Source organism: Pipistrellus kuhlii, unplaced genomic scaffold (genome assembly GCF_014108245.1).
Source record: "Pipistrellus kuhlii isolate mPipKuh1 unplaced genomic scaffold, mPipKuh1.p scaffold_m20_p_17, whole genome shotgun sequence".
Classification (NCBI taxonomy): domain Eukaryota; kingdom Metazoa; phylum Chordata; class Mammalia; order Chiroptera; family Vespertilionidae; genus Pipistrellus; species Pipistrellus kuhlii.
The window spans coordinates 4,572,480-4,589,584 of NW_023425482.1; the positions used below are offsets into that span (position 1 = coordinate 4,572,480).

A 17,105-nucleotide genomic window follows, 5' to 3' on the forward strand; every position below is an offset into this window, starting at 1 on the left:
GGTCCCAGGTCCCGTGGGGAATGATCGTCAAGACTACTGGCTTCCTGACCCCGCCCCTGTCTCCCAGGAGACCACAGGCGGGCCGGTTCATTTGAGACTCAGCAGCTAAGTTGGAGCACGTGCTGGGTCACAGGTCAGCCCAGGGGATAGAGATAGACATGCCAGGCTGGCCCTGCGGACTGGCACAGCCTATTTGGGTGAGGGGAGAACTGGGAATAAACAAGGAAGCACCTACAGTCACCAAATAACCTGAGATACACGGAACTTCAGAAATTCTGAGTGCCCAGAGCTACTGAGGAGGAAGGGCTCATGACTGGGCTTTGATGGATGCATAGGAGTCCAGCTGGCTGAAAGGAACAGGCAAAGCTTGGCTGAAGCCAGGCAGTTGGCACACGGAGGCCCCGAGAGCTTCTGAGCAGTGGTGAGACCCCAGAAGAGAAGTCTGAGTCTGGCTTGGTTGGCAGCAGAGGGCAGAAAGAGTGAGAACAGTGGGATTTAGAGGGAGGGAGGCAGCGGAAGGGTGGCCAAAGCCAGGGCGAGGATTGAGGACATGGGTCTTTTACTCTGACGCCCTGAGTAGAGGCCAGGCCTGTTCCTGACCCTCTCAGGACAGTGGGCTGAGGGTCAGTGCCTCGGGTCCTCTTCTTCACCCTCCCCACCTTACCCAGGCGGGTACAGCCTATGGAGGGCAGAGCACGGGGTGGAGCCTGGGGGAGCGTGGGGTGGGGCCTGAGTGTCCACTCTCCTCCTGCAGTGGTCCACGGGTCACGGCCAGAGGAAGTGATCGACCACAGGCTCACGGAGCGCGAGTGGGCAGAGGAGTGGAAGCACCTCAACAACGTGAGTGTCCAGGCCGGGGCACAGGTGCCACAGTCTGCCCAGCCAGTGGGGCCGTGGGGACAGGGCTCAGGCGGGCTCCCCTTTGCTCTGTGCCCACCTGGGGGGCATGGGGCAAGGCATGGGGCAAGGCCTTGGGGAGAGTGGGCCCTGAGAGTATGGGGGTAAGGAGAGCACCCATCTCAGCCCATCCTCCAGTTCCCGGTCAGCCCCTCAGAGCCTCCCCTTTCCTGCCCCTGCAGTCTCCCGGGAGGTCACGTGGTGTAGGGGTGGGACCTCTTCAACCCCATTCTGGGTTCAGCCTTGGCCCTGCCTCCTTCCAGGGGAAAAGCTAGGCAGAAGGTGTGGTCCCAGGGTGGCGCTGGCCATAGCTGCTCTGTGGAGCAGACTGCACCTTAAGGTTTGCAAGGAGGGCCTCATACAAAGCCTTAAGCCCTCCCCCCCATGGCCAAAGCTCATGGACAGTGGCCTGGCCAAGGCTCAGGAGTGTGGGAAAAGGGCCCTGCATGCTTAGGCCGCCCGACCCTCGCCCACAGCTCCTGAACTGCATCATGGACATGGCCGAGAAGACGCGGCGGTCACTCACCGTGCTGCGCCGGTGCCAGGAGGCGGACCGCGAGGAGCTCAACCACTGGGTCCGGCGCTACAGCGATGCTGAGGACACCAAGAAGGGCCCCTCGACCACCACCGCCCGGCCCCTCAGCAGCTCCACAGGAGCAGAGGGGTCTCAGCTAGGTGCGTGCTGGGGTAGGCGGGGACAGAGGGAATGATGGGAGAGCAGCACAGGTGGTGCAGGGTGCACAGAGGGGGTGCTCAGGACCATGGGCAGCAGGGCCCACATGCAGACCCCACAGTATAATTCCACCCAAAACAGCTTCATTGAAAAAGAGGTTACAAAGACGCTGCCTGACCCACGAGGAAGCAGCCTCAAGTCTCAGTGGCCTCAACACACTGAGCTGGTAGAGGTGGCGAGTGTGGGGAGATAATGAGAGCCTTGGACCTGCTAGGAAGCCCGGACTCGGAGTTCTGTAGGGTCTCCACTCATCCCCTGGTGATGACCGTGGAAACCAAGAGAGGCTCAGGATGGGCCCAGCTCCCAGTCAGGTCCAGAGCATCCCCCTATATGACGCTGCCCTGCTCCCAGCCCAGCAATGGATGATACTTTGGGACCCGTGCCAAGAACACACTCACACATGGCCCCGTGGCCCCATCCTGTGTGACCCCGGCCCCTGTGTTTCAGATGTGCACCGGGAGTTCATGCCCAGGACCCTCTCCAGCTACATGCCTGAGGAGATTTGGAGGAAGGCTGGTGAGTGGGAATGGGGGGAGCGGGGGAAGGGAGGAGGAAGCTGGGGGCCTGCAGGCCTAGACTAGACCCTCTTGCCCTCTCTGCAAGGAGCTTCTGTCAGATAGGGGGCTCGCCTGGCCCCAAGCTCAGGGCAAAGTTGGCAGGTTTCACAGATGGGGCTAATGGAGGGGTCACAGTGGAGGATTGCCACCCTCACCTCCCGGAGAGCACCACGCTCATTAAAACACTCACAGCCCCTCCCACCCCAGCACCTGGCCCAAGTGCACAGACACACACACATGAGACAGGTACTTAGAGCTGGAACCCGGGCGTAGTGTTGAGCATGGCAACAGGGGAATGCTGCAGGGGACGTTCATTGCATCATGGGAACAGACTTTGGGGAGAGGCTGGGCAGGAGCTGAAGCCTGTGGGCAGCGAGAGAGATAGAGAGAGGGGAGGGGGGCGGGCTCAAGGGTGGTGGCAGTGCAGAGAAGAGGCAGGATCCCGCTGTGTTTGGATTCGTGGGGTAGATTCAGTGTGGAGTATGATTTAGAGGGAGACAATCTCAGAATTTTGAAAGCCGAGTGGAGGGTTAGAGGCTAAGGGGCCAGGCAGGCAGCAGCTGCCCAGGTTGAGGCAGGAGGCGGCCTGGACGGGAAGAGGCGGGTCCTCATTTCCCTTGGCGGTCCCCTTCACCTCTCTCTGGCCCACAGCACGGCCTCATGGGGCCCTTGGTGACAACCATGTGGAGCTCAGGTGGTGACATGGGGGCAGGTAGCTGCAGTTGGCATTGCCAGCAGCTCAGCACACAGTGTGCAAACACTTGGAACAGAAGGCTCAAGGGCCACCTCTGCCCCTTAGCCCCACCCCAGCTTCCTTCACACCACGCTGCAAGAACAGCACTGCCAGGTAAACTGAGGCAGGTCTGAAAGGCCATGGGGTGGCTTAGTGGAGGCAGAGAGGTCCGTATTGTTTCCAGTGTCGGAGGGCAGGGTGCCATCTGAGCAGATGTTCTGGCCACAGTAAGAACAATGCACTGAATCCTCAGACATGAACAGGCAGAGGTGGTAAATGTGGGGGAGATAGCAGGGTTTTGGGGGGAAATAACAATGCAGAGCCCTAGGCCAGGCATTCCCTGGATTGCATCCAGACAGGCCACAGGGAAAGGCAGACTGTCTGTGGGACAGAACAATACAGCTGTGGTTCTCAAAGTGGGTGCCGAGACCAGCAGCAGCACTTGGAACTTGTAGGAATGCAGATTCTAGGCCCTGCAGGCCCCCTGCCTCAAATCTGACCCTGCGTGCTGGAGTGTGAGAACACTGCAGGAGATGAGCTAGGAGATTTTCTCCACGATGAAGCTTGCACACCCATGCAGGGCTGCATGTGGTCCTTATGCACAAGCCCGGCCCCCAGGGTTATGAGCGGGACCCAGGGGACCTGGGTAGGCCAGCCCTTGTGACCGTGGCCACATGCCTTTGCAGAGGAGGCGGTGAATGAGGTGAAGCGGCAGGCGATGTCCGAGCTGCAGAAAGCTGTGTCAGATGCCGAGCGGAAGGCCCACGAGCTCATCAGCACAGAGCGCGCCAAGATGGAGCGGGCCCTGGCCGAGGCCAGGCGGCAGGCCTCCGAGGATGCCCTCACTGTCGTCAACCAGCAGGAGGACTCCAGTGAGGTAGGTGCCCACCCCACACCCCAAATCCAGGTCCGGGGCTGTCGTGCCATCTTGGCATCCCCATGAGCTCTCAGGGCCTCTTGACCTCACCCAGCCTGGTGAGATGGGTCTTGTGGGTGTCCCTGTTGTACAGACGGAAACTGAGGGCTCTGGGGGGTGGGAGCGTGCCCAGGGAAGTGGAGGGCCTTTATTTGCAGCCAGGCTTGCAGACCCCGCCCGGAGCTCATGCTTGCTCTAACCTGCGAAGCAGGAGGCCAGAGGAGGATGTAAAGACCCCAGGTGGCATCTAAACACCTTCTCAGCCCCTGGCACATGTGCACGTGCAGGAGGGGTGTGGGATTATCATCACGCTGGTATTTGGCATGAAGCCCGCAGCGTTTCAGGCTGTGGGCCTGTATAGGAAGGAGGGTGGGGTCGGTCAGGGCTCGCTGGCCGTGAGGTCTGAGCAGTCCTGAAGGAAGCAAGCCGGCATGCAGGAATCAGGGAGAGTGTCGTCCCAGGAGGGAGCAGCAGGAACAAAGGCCAGTGGGGGCCAGGCACATCTGGGGAGTGAGGGCTGCAGGAAACTGGTGTGGCCGAGCCAGAGTGAGCCAGGGACAGCAGGAGCTGTTGGGGTCCAAGAGGCTTTGGAGGTTAAATGGGCACCTGGGCCTGTCCCCATGGCAGGGTTGCTCTTCTGTCCCATAGCCTGGGGCCTTCCCCAGTGCCCCTGCCCACCTTTTACCCACTCGGCCGGCGGGGTTGTTTGTGCCACAGAAGCCCAATAGCAGGGGAAGGATGTGGCGATCTTTGTTCTTCCAGGGCCCCACACTCTGTATCGGAGCCCTGGTGGGGCAGGAGGGCTTCCTGGGAGAGAGGGAAGAGGCAGTGGCTCCCTGCCCTCTCTAAGCCCACCAGGAACCTCTCTGGGTGGGTTAGGGTTGTGCAATGCCCATTCCCCCAACACGCCCCACCCAAGGGGCCATGTTCCCAATGATCACCACAAGCTGAGGCACTACGGGGTCTCAGCACCCTGGCTGGGTCCGAGCCCATTCGTTTAGACTCGCAGTGTTTCCCAAACTTCTCTCATGATGAGAATCACCTGGTGGAGTTGTTAAAATACAGATTTTAGAGCACTAGTTAAGTATACAATTTTACCTATATGTTCCCAGGAATTCTAGCTTAGCATTTCTTAGTTGGGATTCAGGAATCTGTATCATGAGAGAAGTTTGGGAAACACTGGCTTAGAGGGTATCTTTCCCCATTCCGCAGCTGGGCTGGGGACTTGGGGGATTTGGAGTGGCCCAGCCCTGGCCCGCCCTGACCCTCTCCTCCACCCAATCCAGAGCTGCTGGAACTGTGGGCGCAAGGCCAGCGAGACGTGCAGCGGCTGCAACGCGGCGCGCTATTGCGGCTCCTTCTGTCAGCACAAGGACTGGGAGAAGCACCACCACGTGTGCGGCCAGAGCCTGCAGGGCCCCTCGGCCGTGGTGGCCGACCCAGTGCCAGGACAGCCCGACGCCGCCACCAGCCTGGGCCCCTGCCTGCCCACGGGTGCTGCCAGCCCCAGTGAAGCTGGCTCCACAGGGCCCTCTCGCCCTGGCTCCCCTGGCCCCCTGGACGCCGCACCCCGCTGACCCCTCCTAGACCCGCTGCTCGGCCCACAGACATGCGCCCACCAACCCCGCCGAGCCCCAGCTGCCGGACGCCTCGCTCGGCCCTGGGAGCCCGACCATTGGAGTCACTGCTGCTACTGCTTCTCTCCAAAAGAAAACACAGAACCAACAAAAAAACGCATTCAACGCAACCTCCTCAGCTACCTGATGATCTCACGCGACAACCTCTTCAAGCATCCTCAGAACCTCCCGGGCTTTAGACACGGAGCGGACCCCCGCTGGAGCTCCACCAGCTCGTCCACTGCCCTTCTCTCTCCCTCTCCCTCTCCCGCCCACTCCCTCTCTCTACCTCTCCTTCTCCTTCTCCCCCTCCCTTTTTTTCTGTCTTTATGACTTTCAAACACTTTCTCTTTAATGAAAAAAAAACCGAATTGTTTGGTGGCTTATATTTTCAATGAAGAATTTTGGGGGATTTTTATGGCAAAAGAGCCACTTAGAAATGGACAAAGAAAACGGTGGGGGGTTTCCCCTTCCTGATTAAAAAGGGAAAAAGAAAACTGTTATTTTCTAGCCGGAGATCTGAGCCTCTGCGTCACCGAGACTACCCCACGGGTATGTGGCTGATTCGGTGAAGATGGTAAGAAAGACTTCCGTTTCTGACCCAAGAAGCATTTTTGGTTTCAGATTTTGTTTTTTTCCTTTAATGTCAAACTCTTTGGCTTTAAGTAGAAATCCAAAAAGTTTTTTTAAAAAAATAAAGGAAGCATACCTGTAAACTACCTTGCCAGCTAGCCAGCCAAGGATGCCGCACACACCTCTGCTCCAAAGGAAATCCAAAAAGCAAACACGAGAAGTCAAAATCCAAAATTTGTCACTGCCAAAGTATTCTTTTCACTGTTTTACTCCACTCTTGGGTTTGTACAGATGTTGGTTTTTTTCCTTTTTATTCTGTTTTTAGAGTTTGGGATGTTGGGGTTTGGAGGGTTTTGCCCAGCAAGAAGCGACTTTTGTTTCTTTTTGACTAGACGGCAACGCCTTTGCTGGGCACAGGGCAGTGGGTCTGGAGCCCTCAGCAGCCCACCCGCCGAGCGTGTGTCTGCGTGTGCACACGGAGCATGCCTAGCCATGCACTACACGTGTGCAGGGGAAGATGCCTCCATCTGTCCTCACGCCCTCTGTGAATTTTCATCACATTTCATTTCTCCCACTTGTGAAAAAAAGTGCTAACGTGTCCTTCCCAGAGAGAGCATAATTCTGAAACAAAACTGTGACAATCTTTCGGGTTGATTCTTGAGTGCTTTTCCAAGCACGAGGAGACAGCAACTGCGCCAATAACGACTGCTTCTCCGTTTTCCTCCTCTACCTCTTCTCCCCTCCTCAGTGCTGCCCCACCCAACTCGTCTTTGCCCCATCGCCACCCTCCACCAGTGTCCCCTGAACCTATTCTTTCTTCACATTTTTACAGAAAAAGAAAAAGAAAAAAAAATTCCAAGAACAGTCTGCCCTCTCCACACCTTTGGAGGCTTAGTCAGCTGGGTATAACCTCACGTTTCTGTCCAGCTGATCGTCGGTGGGGATGTCCCCTCACTCTAGCCCTGTCCTCCCTTCCCCACTCAACCCCCTCAAGCGATCTCAAGGAGGAAATAAAGGAGTAAGGAATTCTCACCTGTGCTCAATGGAGAACAAACAGCAGCATGGTCCGTGATCTGGCATTTTCTTGCATCGCTGTGAGAAGTTCCCAGGACTGGAGTGCAATACGGAGTGACCAGCTACTGAAACCGGGGTTCCTGGGGAGCCCCACCAAGAGGCAAGAAGTCAATAGTGTACGTTAATGTGAATGTATATAGTCCTTGCAGAGGTCCAAATAATGATATTCATGATGATAATAAAGAAGAGATGTTTGCCAAATAAAAAAAAATTAAGAGAAACTGCAGAAGTATGTCAAGTGTAGGAAATTGGTTTTCAAAGAAATCTGAACTGTGGTTCTACGGGGAGCAATGGGTTTGTTTGATTGTTGTTACCTTTTTTTTCGGAGTTGTAAGAATTCATTCTTTGAGTATTTGAAAAGATGGATTTCATCTGGTTTCCACAGACCAGGTGCCGCCCCTGAACAACACCTGACAGTGAAAACCTAATTCTGAAATAGACCTAATTCCAAGATGGGTCTATTATCCTCCAGAAAGTTCCCCATCCCAGCCACCATCTCCGATGCCTGGTGAGCGGGTCCGTCACACTCGCAGAGGTCTACTTTTGTGGATTTCAGGAAAGCAAGGACCAGTTTGGGATCTGGGCTCTCAGGACAGCAGAGGCTGCTGCCGGCTTTCTCTCTTCTAAGCGTTGTACCTATTAAAACGGCAGCTTCGGATGTGCAGTGAAATGGGCATGCTTCCCCTTGGAGGTGGGCGCTTTGGACTCTGTTCCCATAAGGTTTGCTGCTAAACAGGGTGTCTGGAGAGTGTCTGCCCTGGGTGCGCTGGGGGTCTGGTGGAAGAGGGCTAAGGCCCCTAATCACTCACATCCCTGCTGTCTGGACTTGGGGGTGAGGCTGATGGTCTGATGGAGAAGCCCCTCACCTGGAGACTCGCAGGTTTGCCTCGAAAGCCTGTTTCCCTGCCCCTTGCATGGTCCCCCTTTGGGGACAAGCAAGTTTGCCAGGGACACTAGCATGTTGGTCAGCTGGCAACGTCCAGGTCAGACCGACCTCCAGGTCTGAACCACGGGCAGAGGGTCTGAGGTGGGACAGCCCCTCCCACCCCAGCAATCAGGAAGAGGGTGCCCTCAGCCACCTACAAAAGGTTTCGTGGTGTGGTTCTCACATCCAGATCCCTTATTCCAAGAAGCCACCACTTCTTGGGGCTGCAGTAACCTAGCATGAGTGACTGGCCACAGGCCCAAGGGCAGAGCCCCTGCGAGCCTAGAGCATCCTCAGGATCGGGATGGCAGCAAGATGGGGAGGGGATTGCAGTGAGGAAGCCAGGCCCAGGATGGGCGGGAAAGTCCTGAGTTGGTGAAGGCTGTGTCAGCTGAGTAGGCAGCTCCTCCCACTCCTCCTGCCCAGGGAGTGGTGAGGAGGGTGCTGGCACCCCCTTCCATGCTCAGAGAGCTGGTGTTTCTGTCTGTTGCTGTGCTTAGGCCCCCTGTGGCCAAAGACCTCACAACCAAATATGGAATCAATAGCTTGGACCTGGAATAGTGACACTAAACAGGAGTGTCCATGCAGCACCTGGATCTGACCTGGAGCGCTGCCTTTCTTATGCAATGAGGGCATCTAGCCTCCTGCTGTCTGCTCAGGGGCTGTTCTGCCCTGGTGCCTCCTGAGCTTTGACCAGGGGTGTGGCGGCCAGGGTCTCCTCTCCGCAGGTCACCACCACTCAGGTGACCCAAAAGCTCGGTGAGGTGCAAATCTCAAAGCGCCTCCTTCCCTCCAAACCAAAATGGCAGCTTTACCTCCTGAGGCCATAGCCCCCAGCCCACAGGCAAGGGATAGCAGGATGTGTGCTGACACCGGGCCCCTCTCCTTCACCCCCATGTGGAAAGTACCCTGGTGTGTTACCCTCAACATTTCCCACCCCCTCCTCTCGTCTCCTTATTTTCCATCCTGTCTGGACACAGGCTGGTCTTTCTCTTAGGATGTGTCACCATCCCAGGTAGTGTCTGGGGGGTATTCTGTTGGCAAAGACCAGCACCTTCCATTGCATGCATGGACAGGCTGGCATACCCCAGAGCTCATCTGAATAGAGAGGCCCATCCCCAGGCTCACCAGGACACAGGGAAGCCAGGACCAGGGCAAAGAGAAAAAACTGGAGCAAGCCTCCGGGGTCCAGGAGGGTTAGAGCTGTGGGAAAAGAGAAGCCAGTCTCCCAGGAGGGGGCTCTCCTGTGGGTTTGGCAAATGGGGTCACTCAGAAAGGCCCCAGGAGGTTCAGTGGAAGAGGGAGATGGACAGGAAAGGGGCAGGGAGGTGTTGGTTTTGTTTTTATCCCAGCAACATGGCGGAGAGGAATCAGCTCAGGCCCTAACTTTCTCCTGTTTGCCAGTTTTTCCAAATACATCCTCAAAATGACACCAAAGCCTTGTCTCTGTCAACCACCCATCTTGCCTATTCCAGTCCACTCTAGCTAGCATGTCCAGCCATCATTCTGCCCATCCCCTCAGCCCATCTACAGTTATTTATTGATACTCTCTTTTCATCACTTCATCCTTTTGTCCAGTTCAGTCATGTGTCTGGCTATCCATTCATCCATCCACCCACCAACTCACCCATCTATTCATATGACCACCCATCCATCTATTCACCCATCTATCCATTCATTCATCCATCTACTCATCCATCCATCTATTCTTCCATTACTATATCACAACCATCACTTGATCCCATCCCCCATTCATCCTTTCACCCATCTGCTTGTCTCTCCACCATTCATCTCTATGCATGTTTCTATCTATCCCACCTCCAATCTAACGCCTACAACCATATCTCAATCCATCCACCTCTTCAGCCACTGAACCATTAGTAGTACCACCAACCCTCTTTATGTTCCAAAGCTTGAGGGTGCTTTGGATCCTCCCATGACCTAAGCTTTCTCACATCTGTGGGAAGGGCCAGACCTGCTCCAGAGAAAGAGGAGGTTCTGTGATAGGCATTTGGGCAGACTGGACCGAAGTCCTAGCAATAGCTCTAGCAATAGCTCTGGCCAGTCTGGGCCCACCTGGAAAGTGTGGTGGCCATGGGCCAGGAGAGTTGGGAAGTGGCCATACACCTGCTCAGAGACCCTGTGACCAGAACTACCAGTCAGGGTGAACACATTCCCTGGCAAAACCCTGACTTGTAGCATGGGCTACAATGCCTCCAGAGGCCACTGTCCCAAGGAAAGGAGGGGAAGAAAGAACCCAATGCTGACCTCCTTCCAGTCACCAGCTCCTGGAGCCCCTCTTCTCCTGGGGTGCTCATGGTCACTCTGCCCATTCCCATCCCCATCTTCCATCCTGGGATCCTGGACAGTTGGAAGTTAGCTCTTCGGAGCTCTGAAAGATGTAGGAACAGGCCCTGCCCAGGCTGAGTTTGGCTGATGGTGGTAAGTGTGCCTGGGATCCTAGAGGCCCAGTAGGGTCCCCTGCCCAGCTCGCCCTAGCCCCATCAGCCTATTTCCACAGGCCCCCATGCCACATGGGGCAGTTTCAAAAAATGAGGCTGGGATCAAGGTGCTGGGTCATGGCTCTGCTGGCAGGAGAGGAGGGAGAGCAGGAAAGCAGAGGGGGTGCAGGAGCTGGACTCTGAGGACCTGTCTGCTCTCTGGTCACCTCATGGATTAGGCCTGGGGGAGCTGGATGCCTGTGACAGCAACCTGTCCCCCAAAGTTCCAGAAAACACTATCTTGCATGCTTCTGTTTGTTTTGTTTCAATTCGGCTGGCCCCTGGAATGCCATCCCACAGACCCCTCGTAGCAGTAATGCAATGTTAGGCCTCAAACTGGAGCCTGGTATTTAGATATTAGAATGAAGGCATTGGGTGCCCTTGCTCCCAGCCTGGACAGGGGGCCCAGCCAGGCCAGCTGTCGGCTCACCTACTGCATCCTTCACAGGCTTTGGGCGTGGAACCAGGACTAAGGCACAGCCTCACACAACCTTGTGGGGAACACATTGATTTTCCACTTCCTCTTCCTTCTCTTTTTATTTTTTAAATTCCCCAAAAGGAGTTGGACAGTGAGTGTTGGGTCGTTTTCCTGTAACGGGTTTTCCTCGCGCTGTGTAGGATCCGTGGCATGCCGTCCCTGTCGCGTGTCCTCTGATGTACTCTGTTTGACCTGGACACTGTAAGACGTTATAATTCAGGTCACGTCAGTTACCTCTGTGTCGTGTAATAAAGCCAACATTTGCCATCACGGCTCTGCCTCTCCTTGAGTTCACGGTGACTTGGGTTGTCCTGTTTCACACATTATTCACCAAATGTGTTGGGGGCTTTCTAAGTTCCAAGCAAGAGACACAAGGAGCTGCCCCAAGCAAGTGAACAACCGTGTGACATATGTTGGAGTGGGTATGGGATGCAGGTAGACCCTGTTCAGTCCACCCCCAGCCTCCTGTATGATGAACTTTCAAAGGGTGCGTCCTCAAGGTGATCTGGATGACCTTGGACCCCAAATGCCACCCATGGCTTCATGGGCCCCAAGCCCCACGCCCTGTGGCAGTGCCAGGCACCTCCCATGAGACCTTGAGCATGGACACTAAGGGAAGGGATACCTTGATCCTAAGGAGCCAGGTGTCAGCCATGGTGCCCCAGTTCCTGGGGCAGGTTCCGTCCAGAGCCGGGCACCCAGTACTTGGCACTCCTGGTTCACAGGCAGCCCCTGGGGGAGGGGTGTTATTAATACTCGGGCCCAGGTTTGGAACATGGTGTATTTTTGAAAGGCATCATTGGAAAGGCCAGTGTGGAGGCGAGGCTGTCCCCACGCCAGGCGGCTGGCGGGAGCCCCAGCTGGGCCTGGTGTGTCAGCAGTCTCGGCATAGAGTGGGATGACAGCGTTTTTCCATTGCAGAGGCTGAGCTCAGAGGGAGGCTGCCGGGCCTGGGCTGGCGTCCAGCAGCTCTCGGCTTGGACACAGCACCGCGATGTCCTGCCTCCCATGTGGAGGTAGAGGGAAGGGCCCTGACCAGAGGCCTCCATGGGGTCTCAGACCCACAGGAGGGAGGGGACCAACTGCCTCATGGTAGGGAAGAAAGTCAGGCTGTGGCTGCACTTCCATCCCTGTCCAGCCAGCCCTGTCCTCAGTGCAGACTTGGAAACTGACTTGAGGGACTGTGGCCTGTCAGGAGGGACCTGAACATGTGTCATTTATACGGGACAGACAGCGGGTGAGTCCAGGCACAGTGGCCACAAGAAGGAGGAGGAACAGTCAGGGAGGCTCCCTGAAAGTAGAAGTACAGTGGCAATAGTGCCCCCTGGAGTCTTGCACATGCAAGTGCGGACACATGTAGGTGTGGAAACAGAAAAGGGGAGAGTCAAGGGCCTGCATTTGAGCTGGGAGGCCTGGGCATACAAGACCACTGCCTGGGGTCATGAGAATCTGCCTGGAGACCACCTTCTTTAGGGACCAAGGGGACACCATGGAGTCTTCAGCTCAGCCTCAATGGCGGTGAGAACAGAACCGGGTAAAGTAAGGGAAAGGGAAGTCAGACAAAGGGTGGGGGCCCACGCTTTCCAGGGCTGGGGCGGGAGCCACAGTGTCCCCACTTTCAGGACAATGTCATCCTCTCACACCTGCAGCCCCCGGCACCCCCACCGTGGGAGGAATGCTACCCCAGCTCCGAGCTCATAGTCCAGCTCCACTGTGGCCTGCAACTCTCCCCCAGTTCCAAATTCCCAAGGAAGGGACCCCAATGAGCCAACTTGGACCTACCCGTTATGGCCTGGGGTAGGCAAACACACTAGAGGGGCCTCCCATAAAAATGTCAGGAGGACAGAAAAGCCACAACTGGAGCTTCACCAAGGCTGAGCCAGGCGAGGACAGATGGAGGAGACCAGGGCACACAGGGACACGGGCCTGCAGCTGCCCTCCACGGGCAGCAGTGAGGAGCGGTAGAGGCGGAAGAAGCAAGCGTTATAAATTGCCTTCAGGTGCCCAAGATCCATTGCCTGATCTGCACATAATTCAACCATTGTGTCCTGTAGCCAGAGCAGGATTCTGGCTTCGTCTAAGTAGCTCCTATCTAAAAGCTGGTCCAGAACCGGAGTGGGGGAAGGGAGGGCCCATGGGGAATGGATGGATGGATGGATGGATGGATGGATGGATGGATGGAAAGGGACAGAGGTAGACCTCTGACCCCTGGGCAACCACCCTATCCTCACCCCTCCAGGCCTTTGCTCAAGCTGTTCCCTCTGCCCAGCCTGTCCTTGGCCCCAGCTCTCTCTGACCGGGTCCATCAAATGGGGCTCAAATGCCACCTTTTCCAGGAAGGTTGTTCTGAACCCTATATCATCCTTCCTCCGTCTGTGCACTCTAGTAATCTGCTCATGTCTGTGTCATCATAACAGTGGCCTACCACTGGAAGTATAACCCTGATCAAGGTGTGTGGACTGACGACTCCAGTGAGCTTCCTGGATTGTCATTGCCCATAGCTCAGGCCTTGAAAAAAGCCTGGCTGAGCTGACATAGGGAAGGGCCCCCTGGACTCTGCCTTAGCTACACTCCTCTCTCCAGCTTGAGAGTCCTAGAGATTCCTGCCCAGTGAGTAAGAAGCAGACGGGCCGGTGTCCACGGCCTTTGAGTCCTCAGGGCCCAGAAGCCAGGGCTGGAGCTTGGCGGCCGCTGGAGGCCTTTTAAGTGTTTAGTGGGAGCAGCTGGCCTGGAGGGGGCTTAAAACCAAGGAGGGCACCAGTAGGTGCTGGTGTGGAAGTGAGCATTGGAGGCCTTGCCTACCCTGCCCTTCACTTCCTCCTCATCCATCTGGCCTTTCTAGACATGCTCTTTCCACCCCCACCCCCCCACCGAGGCCTGGCCCCAGAGGGTTTCCTCGGACCCCAAAGCCCAAGGCTGGGGGGTCTGGAGCTGGACTAAGAGGACCCCTCTGGAGCCAGAGAGTGGGGACAGAAGAGGAGGAGCTGAGAAAGTGGAGGACGATGAGAAAGATACAAGCTTCCCTTTGTTTTTACTTGAGAGGGAGGACCTGTCTGAGGACCTGGCCGAGCACCCAGTACCTGACCAGGTAGCAGCTTCATGGAGCACAGCTGCCTGGAGCATCAAGTGGAGGCTGGCCGGGGACCTTGGGCACCCTGTGTATGGGGGCAGGTGGTGGGAGCAGGAGATGAACTACCGCAGCTCTGACCTCGGAGATGAGAGGCCACTGTCCCTGGAAGAGGGTAGTGGGGATGCCCATCGCTGCATGGGCTGGAGGGAGCAGGGCAACCTGTCTGGCCTGGAGGGACCTTTGTCTGTTGGGGGAGGATTACAGAAGCTTCTCTGTGGCCCAAGTCCACATGGCCTTCCCATTCCTCTTGGAGAAGCCCCCAGCACGTTCCTGAGGTCACCAACCCGAGGACCACTGGGTCAGGCCTGCCTCCCTCTGCCCTCCTTCAAGAGGAGCCTGGGTGTCCTGCCTTGGAGCTCAGCTTGGGCTGTATGTTAGCAGGAGCTGGAGGCCATCAAACTGAAGCTGCGGGCCAAGGAGCAGGCCCAGGGGCCAAGCTGCCCAGGGCGCAGGGCCAGGCCAGAAAAGAGGAGGCAGCTAGGTCTGTGCTGGCCCAGCAGCTACTGAGTCCTGAGACAGGCAGGAGCCAGCAGGCCAGGTGGACCCCTTCCCTGGTGGGTGGGCAGGCCCCTGAGTCTGTAAATCAGGATGGGCTGTGAGCTGCTGCTGAGAAAAGGCCAGCTCACAAGGAGTGTTGGCCCAGCAGATGACAGTAAGTCCTTGTAGAACAGGCCCAAGGCAGGACCTCTGCCCTGGAGTAAGAAGTGAGCCATAAGCATGAGGTATCTGCCCTTAGCAGCTGCCCAGAGCCGGGCCCACCCTGCCCTGAGGCTGCTCTCTGCAGGCTGCCTCTGCTCTGGGATCCCTGAGAAGGTAGAAATGGGCCAAGATCCATCGGCGGGGACAACATGAGGGCAGAAGGGGAGTGAGGTGGGGTCTTTTCAGGGGCCACTTCAGGTCTACTTCTTCCTCCTGGATGTGAGGATTAAAGGGAGGGACCCGGCCCAGCTGGTGTGGCTCATGGTTGAGCATTGACCCATGCACCAAAAGCTTCCATTTCTGGTCAGGACACACACCCTGATTCCAGTAGGGGGTGTGCAGGAGGCAGCCAACTGATGAGGTTTCTCTCTCATCGATATTTCTCTCTTCTATCTCTTCCTCTCTCTCTAAAATCAATAAAAACTTTTTTTTTTTTTTTAAATAAGGAAGGGATATGTATGGGGCAAACTGAAAGCCACTCAGGCCTGGGAAGAAGCCAGAGGGTGGGTCTAAAGAGGCGGGAAGGGCTGTGGGCCTGTGTGGTCCAGTGTTCTGATCCTCCAACGGGAGTTGGGAGTCAGGATTTCCACATGAAATCTCCCAGTTGGTCAATCACTGGCAATAAGCCCCGCTTTATAAAGCCATACACTGCACAGGCCAAGTAAACATGGGGGTGTTGCCTAACACATGAGGGTGTTCATCTCAGTCCCAGTCTACCTCCAACAGGGGTGGGGACAGAGGCCTGGGCCAACTCCCCCACGCTGGGCTCCAGTCAACCCCCCTTTGCCAAAAAACATGCTGCAGGGGGCCAAGACGGGGATGCTCAGGGAGGAGGCCCCAGAGGGGGAGGCCTCTGCAACAGCGCCCACACCAGGCCGTGCCTGTGTCAGGTGGACTATGGGATCACTACTGAGGCCTATTTCAACATCTGTGGGGAGGTCCATCAGGTCACCACCCTGAACAAGTTTTCTGGACACCCCAAAGGGTCAGTACAGGCCTTTGAGGAGGGGGCTGGGCACCCCAGGTAACTGCCCAGCATGGGTGACCTGGGCTGCCCTTACCAGCCCTTTATTTCACCCCAGCTATGCCTACATCACATTTGCTACTGAGAGCTCAGCCCAGGCTGCTGTGGGCCTGGACAAGAGCATCTTCCAGGGCCACGTCATCAAGGTGCAAGAGCCCCATGAGTCACCAGGGCATCTTTGTGGGGGCGCTGGGGTGCATGGACTCACTCTGAGCTTCTCTACATTAAGCCATTAACCCCTGAGGTGCCAGGAATGCAGCAGAGGGAGGCTGACACACAGAGGTTGAAATACTGCCCAGCCTGCCCCTTCTCCATCTCCCAACATCCCTCGGCACACCTGCTGGGCAGCAGGGAAGGGGTGGAGGCACCCCACACCCCAAAGGGTTTGTCTTGCTTGTGGCACTGGGTAGGCATTCCTCCAAAATTGGATCTCACCTCATGGAGAGATGTTGGCTCAACAGGGACACATCAAGTGGCCACAGCTGTGTCTGGACAGTTTAGAACTAAGTGGGGATCTTAAGAAGGTAGAGAACAACATTAGGGTCTGATGCCTTGGGAGGCCCCGTGTCCTGGATGCCACAAGAGTCTGGTAGGCTCAGGGGCCTGTGCACACCACCTGTGAGCTTCCAGCAAAGAAACCCAGGAAGCCTGAGGATTACTGGCTGCCACCAGAAGCTGGAGAGAAGACTGAAATTCTCCCTCAGAGCGGCCAGAAGGACCCACTCTGGCCTCCAGAACTGTAAGAGTAAATTTCTATTGTGTTAAGTCCCTTCCCCTCCAATGAAAAGGTGGCTGGAAGGTCTGAGTGTCAGGAACCTTGCCAAGGTCACCCAGCAGCCCAGGGCCGAGCCAGGCTTGGTCAAGGAATTTCTGAGTGTGGTCAGGACATGAGCAGTGGGGCTGCAGGTGAGGCATGCCACCAGATGTGGTTCCCCGAGCTGCAGATTAGGTAGCACCTGGCAGATGACACCACCTCCTGCCAGCTCAGCACCTTAGGCCTCAGCAGGGGGAATCTGCGTTGGTCTTGATACACTCCTCTTATGTGTTGGCTTTTCTGTTAAGGTCCTGCTGACAGTCTTCTACCCCAAGCAGTTAGTTCCTCTTTAGAAGCATTTTCTTGATCCTTTCTGTGTGGCCACTTCGAGGACAGAGTGAGCCCAGGAGTTCCTCCTTTCTTGTGGATTGCAGGCCTGAGCAGCCTAAGGTGGGAGAAGGATGGAAAGCACTCCTGGACTTGGCCGCCATGTGG

At 56.4% G+C, this 17,105-nt stretch overlaps 2 protein-coding genes across 5 annotated transcripts in view; both read left to right on the top strand.

Annotated features, from left to right (window-relative positions):
• The window catches only part of CBFA2T3 (CBFA2/RUNX1 partner transcriptional co-repressor 3), a 93,907-nt gene extending 82,634 nt beyond the window's left edge, over window positions 1–11,273 (top strand). For all 4 annotated transcript variants that reach the window (XM_045582591.1, XM_045582592.1, XM_036440888.2 and 1 more), the window contains 5 exons: window positions 755–840; window positions 1,374–1,572; window positions 2,078–2,146; window positions 3,607–3,797; window positions 5,123–11,273. In XM_045582591.1, coding sequence (XP_045438547.1) covers window positions 755–840; window positions 1,374–1,572; window positions 2,078–2,146; window positions 3,607–3,797; window positions 5,123–5,413 — 836 coding nt within the window. In that variant the 3' untranslated portion in view covers window positions 5,414–11,273. The remainder of the gene's footprint in view (window positions 1–754; window positions 841–1,373; window positions 1,573–2,077; window positions 2,147–3,606; window positions 3,798–5,122) is intronic.
• A 1,242-nt stretch (window positions 11,274–12,515) lies between these two features.
• Window positions 12,516–16,148, top strand: PABPN1L (PABPN1 like, cytoplasmic). The gene is given in 5 exon segments (XM_045582896.1): window positions 12,516–12,521; window positions 13,795–14,091; window positions 14,515–14,578; window positions 14,581–14,687; window positions 15,516–16,148. Coding segments are annotated over 5 exon segments (819 nt in total). The 3' UTR covers window positions 15,861–16,148.
• Window positions 16,149–17,105: the final 957 nt, after the last annotated feature.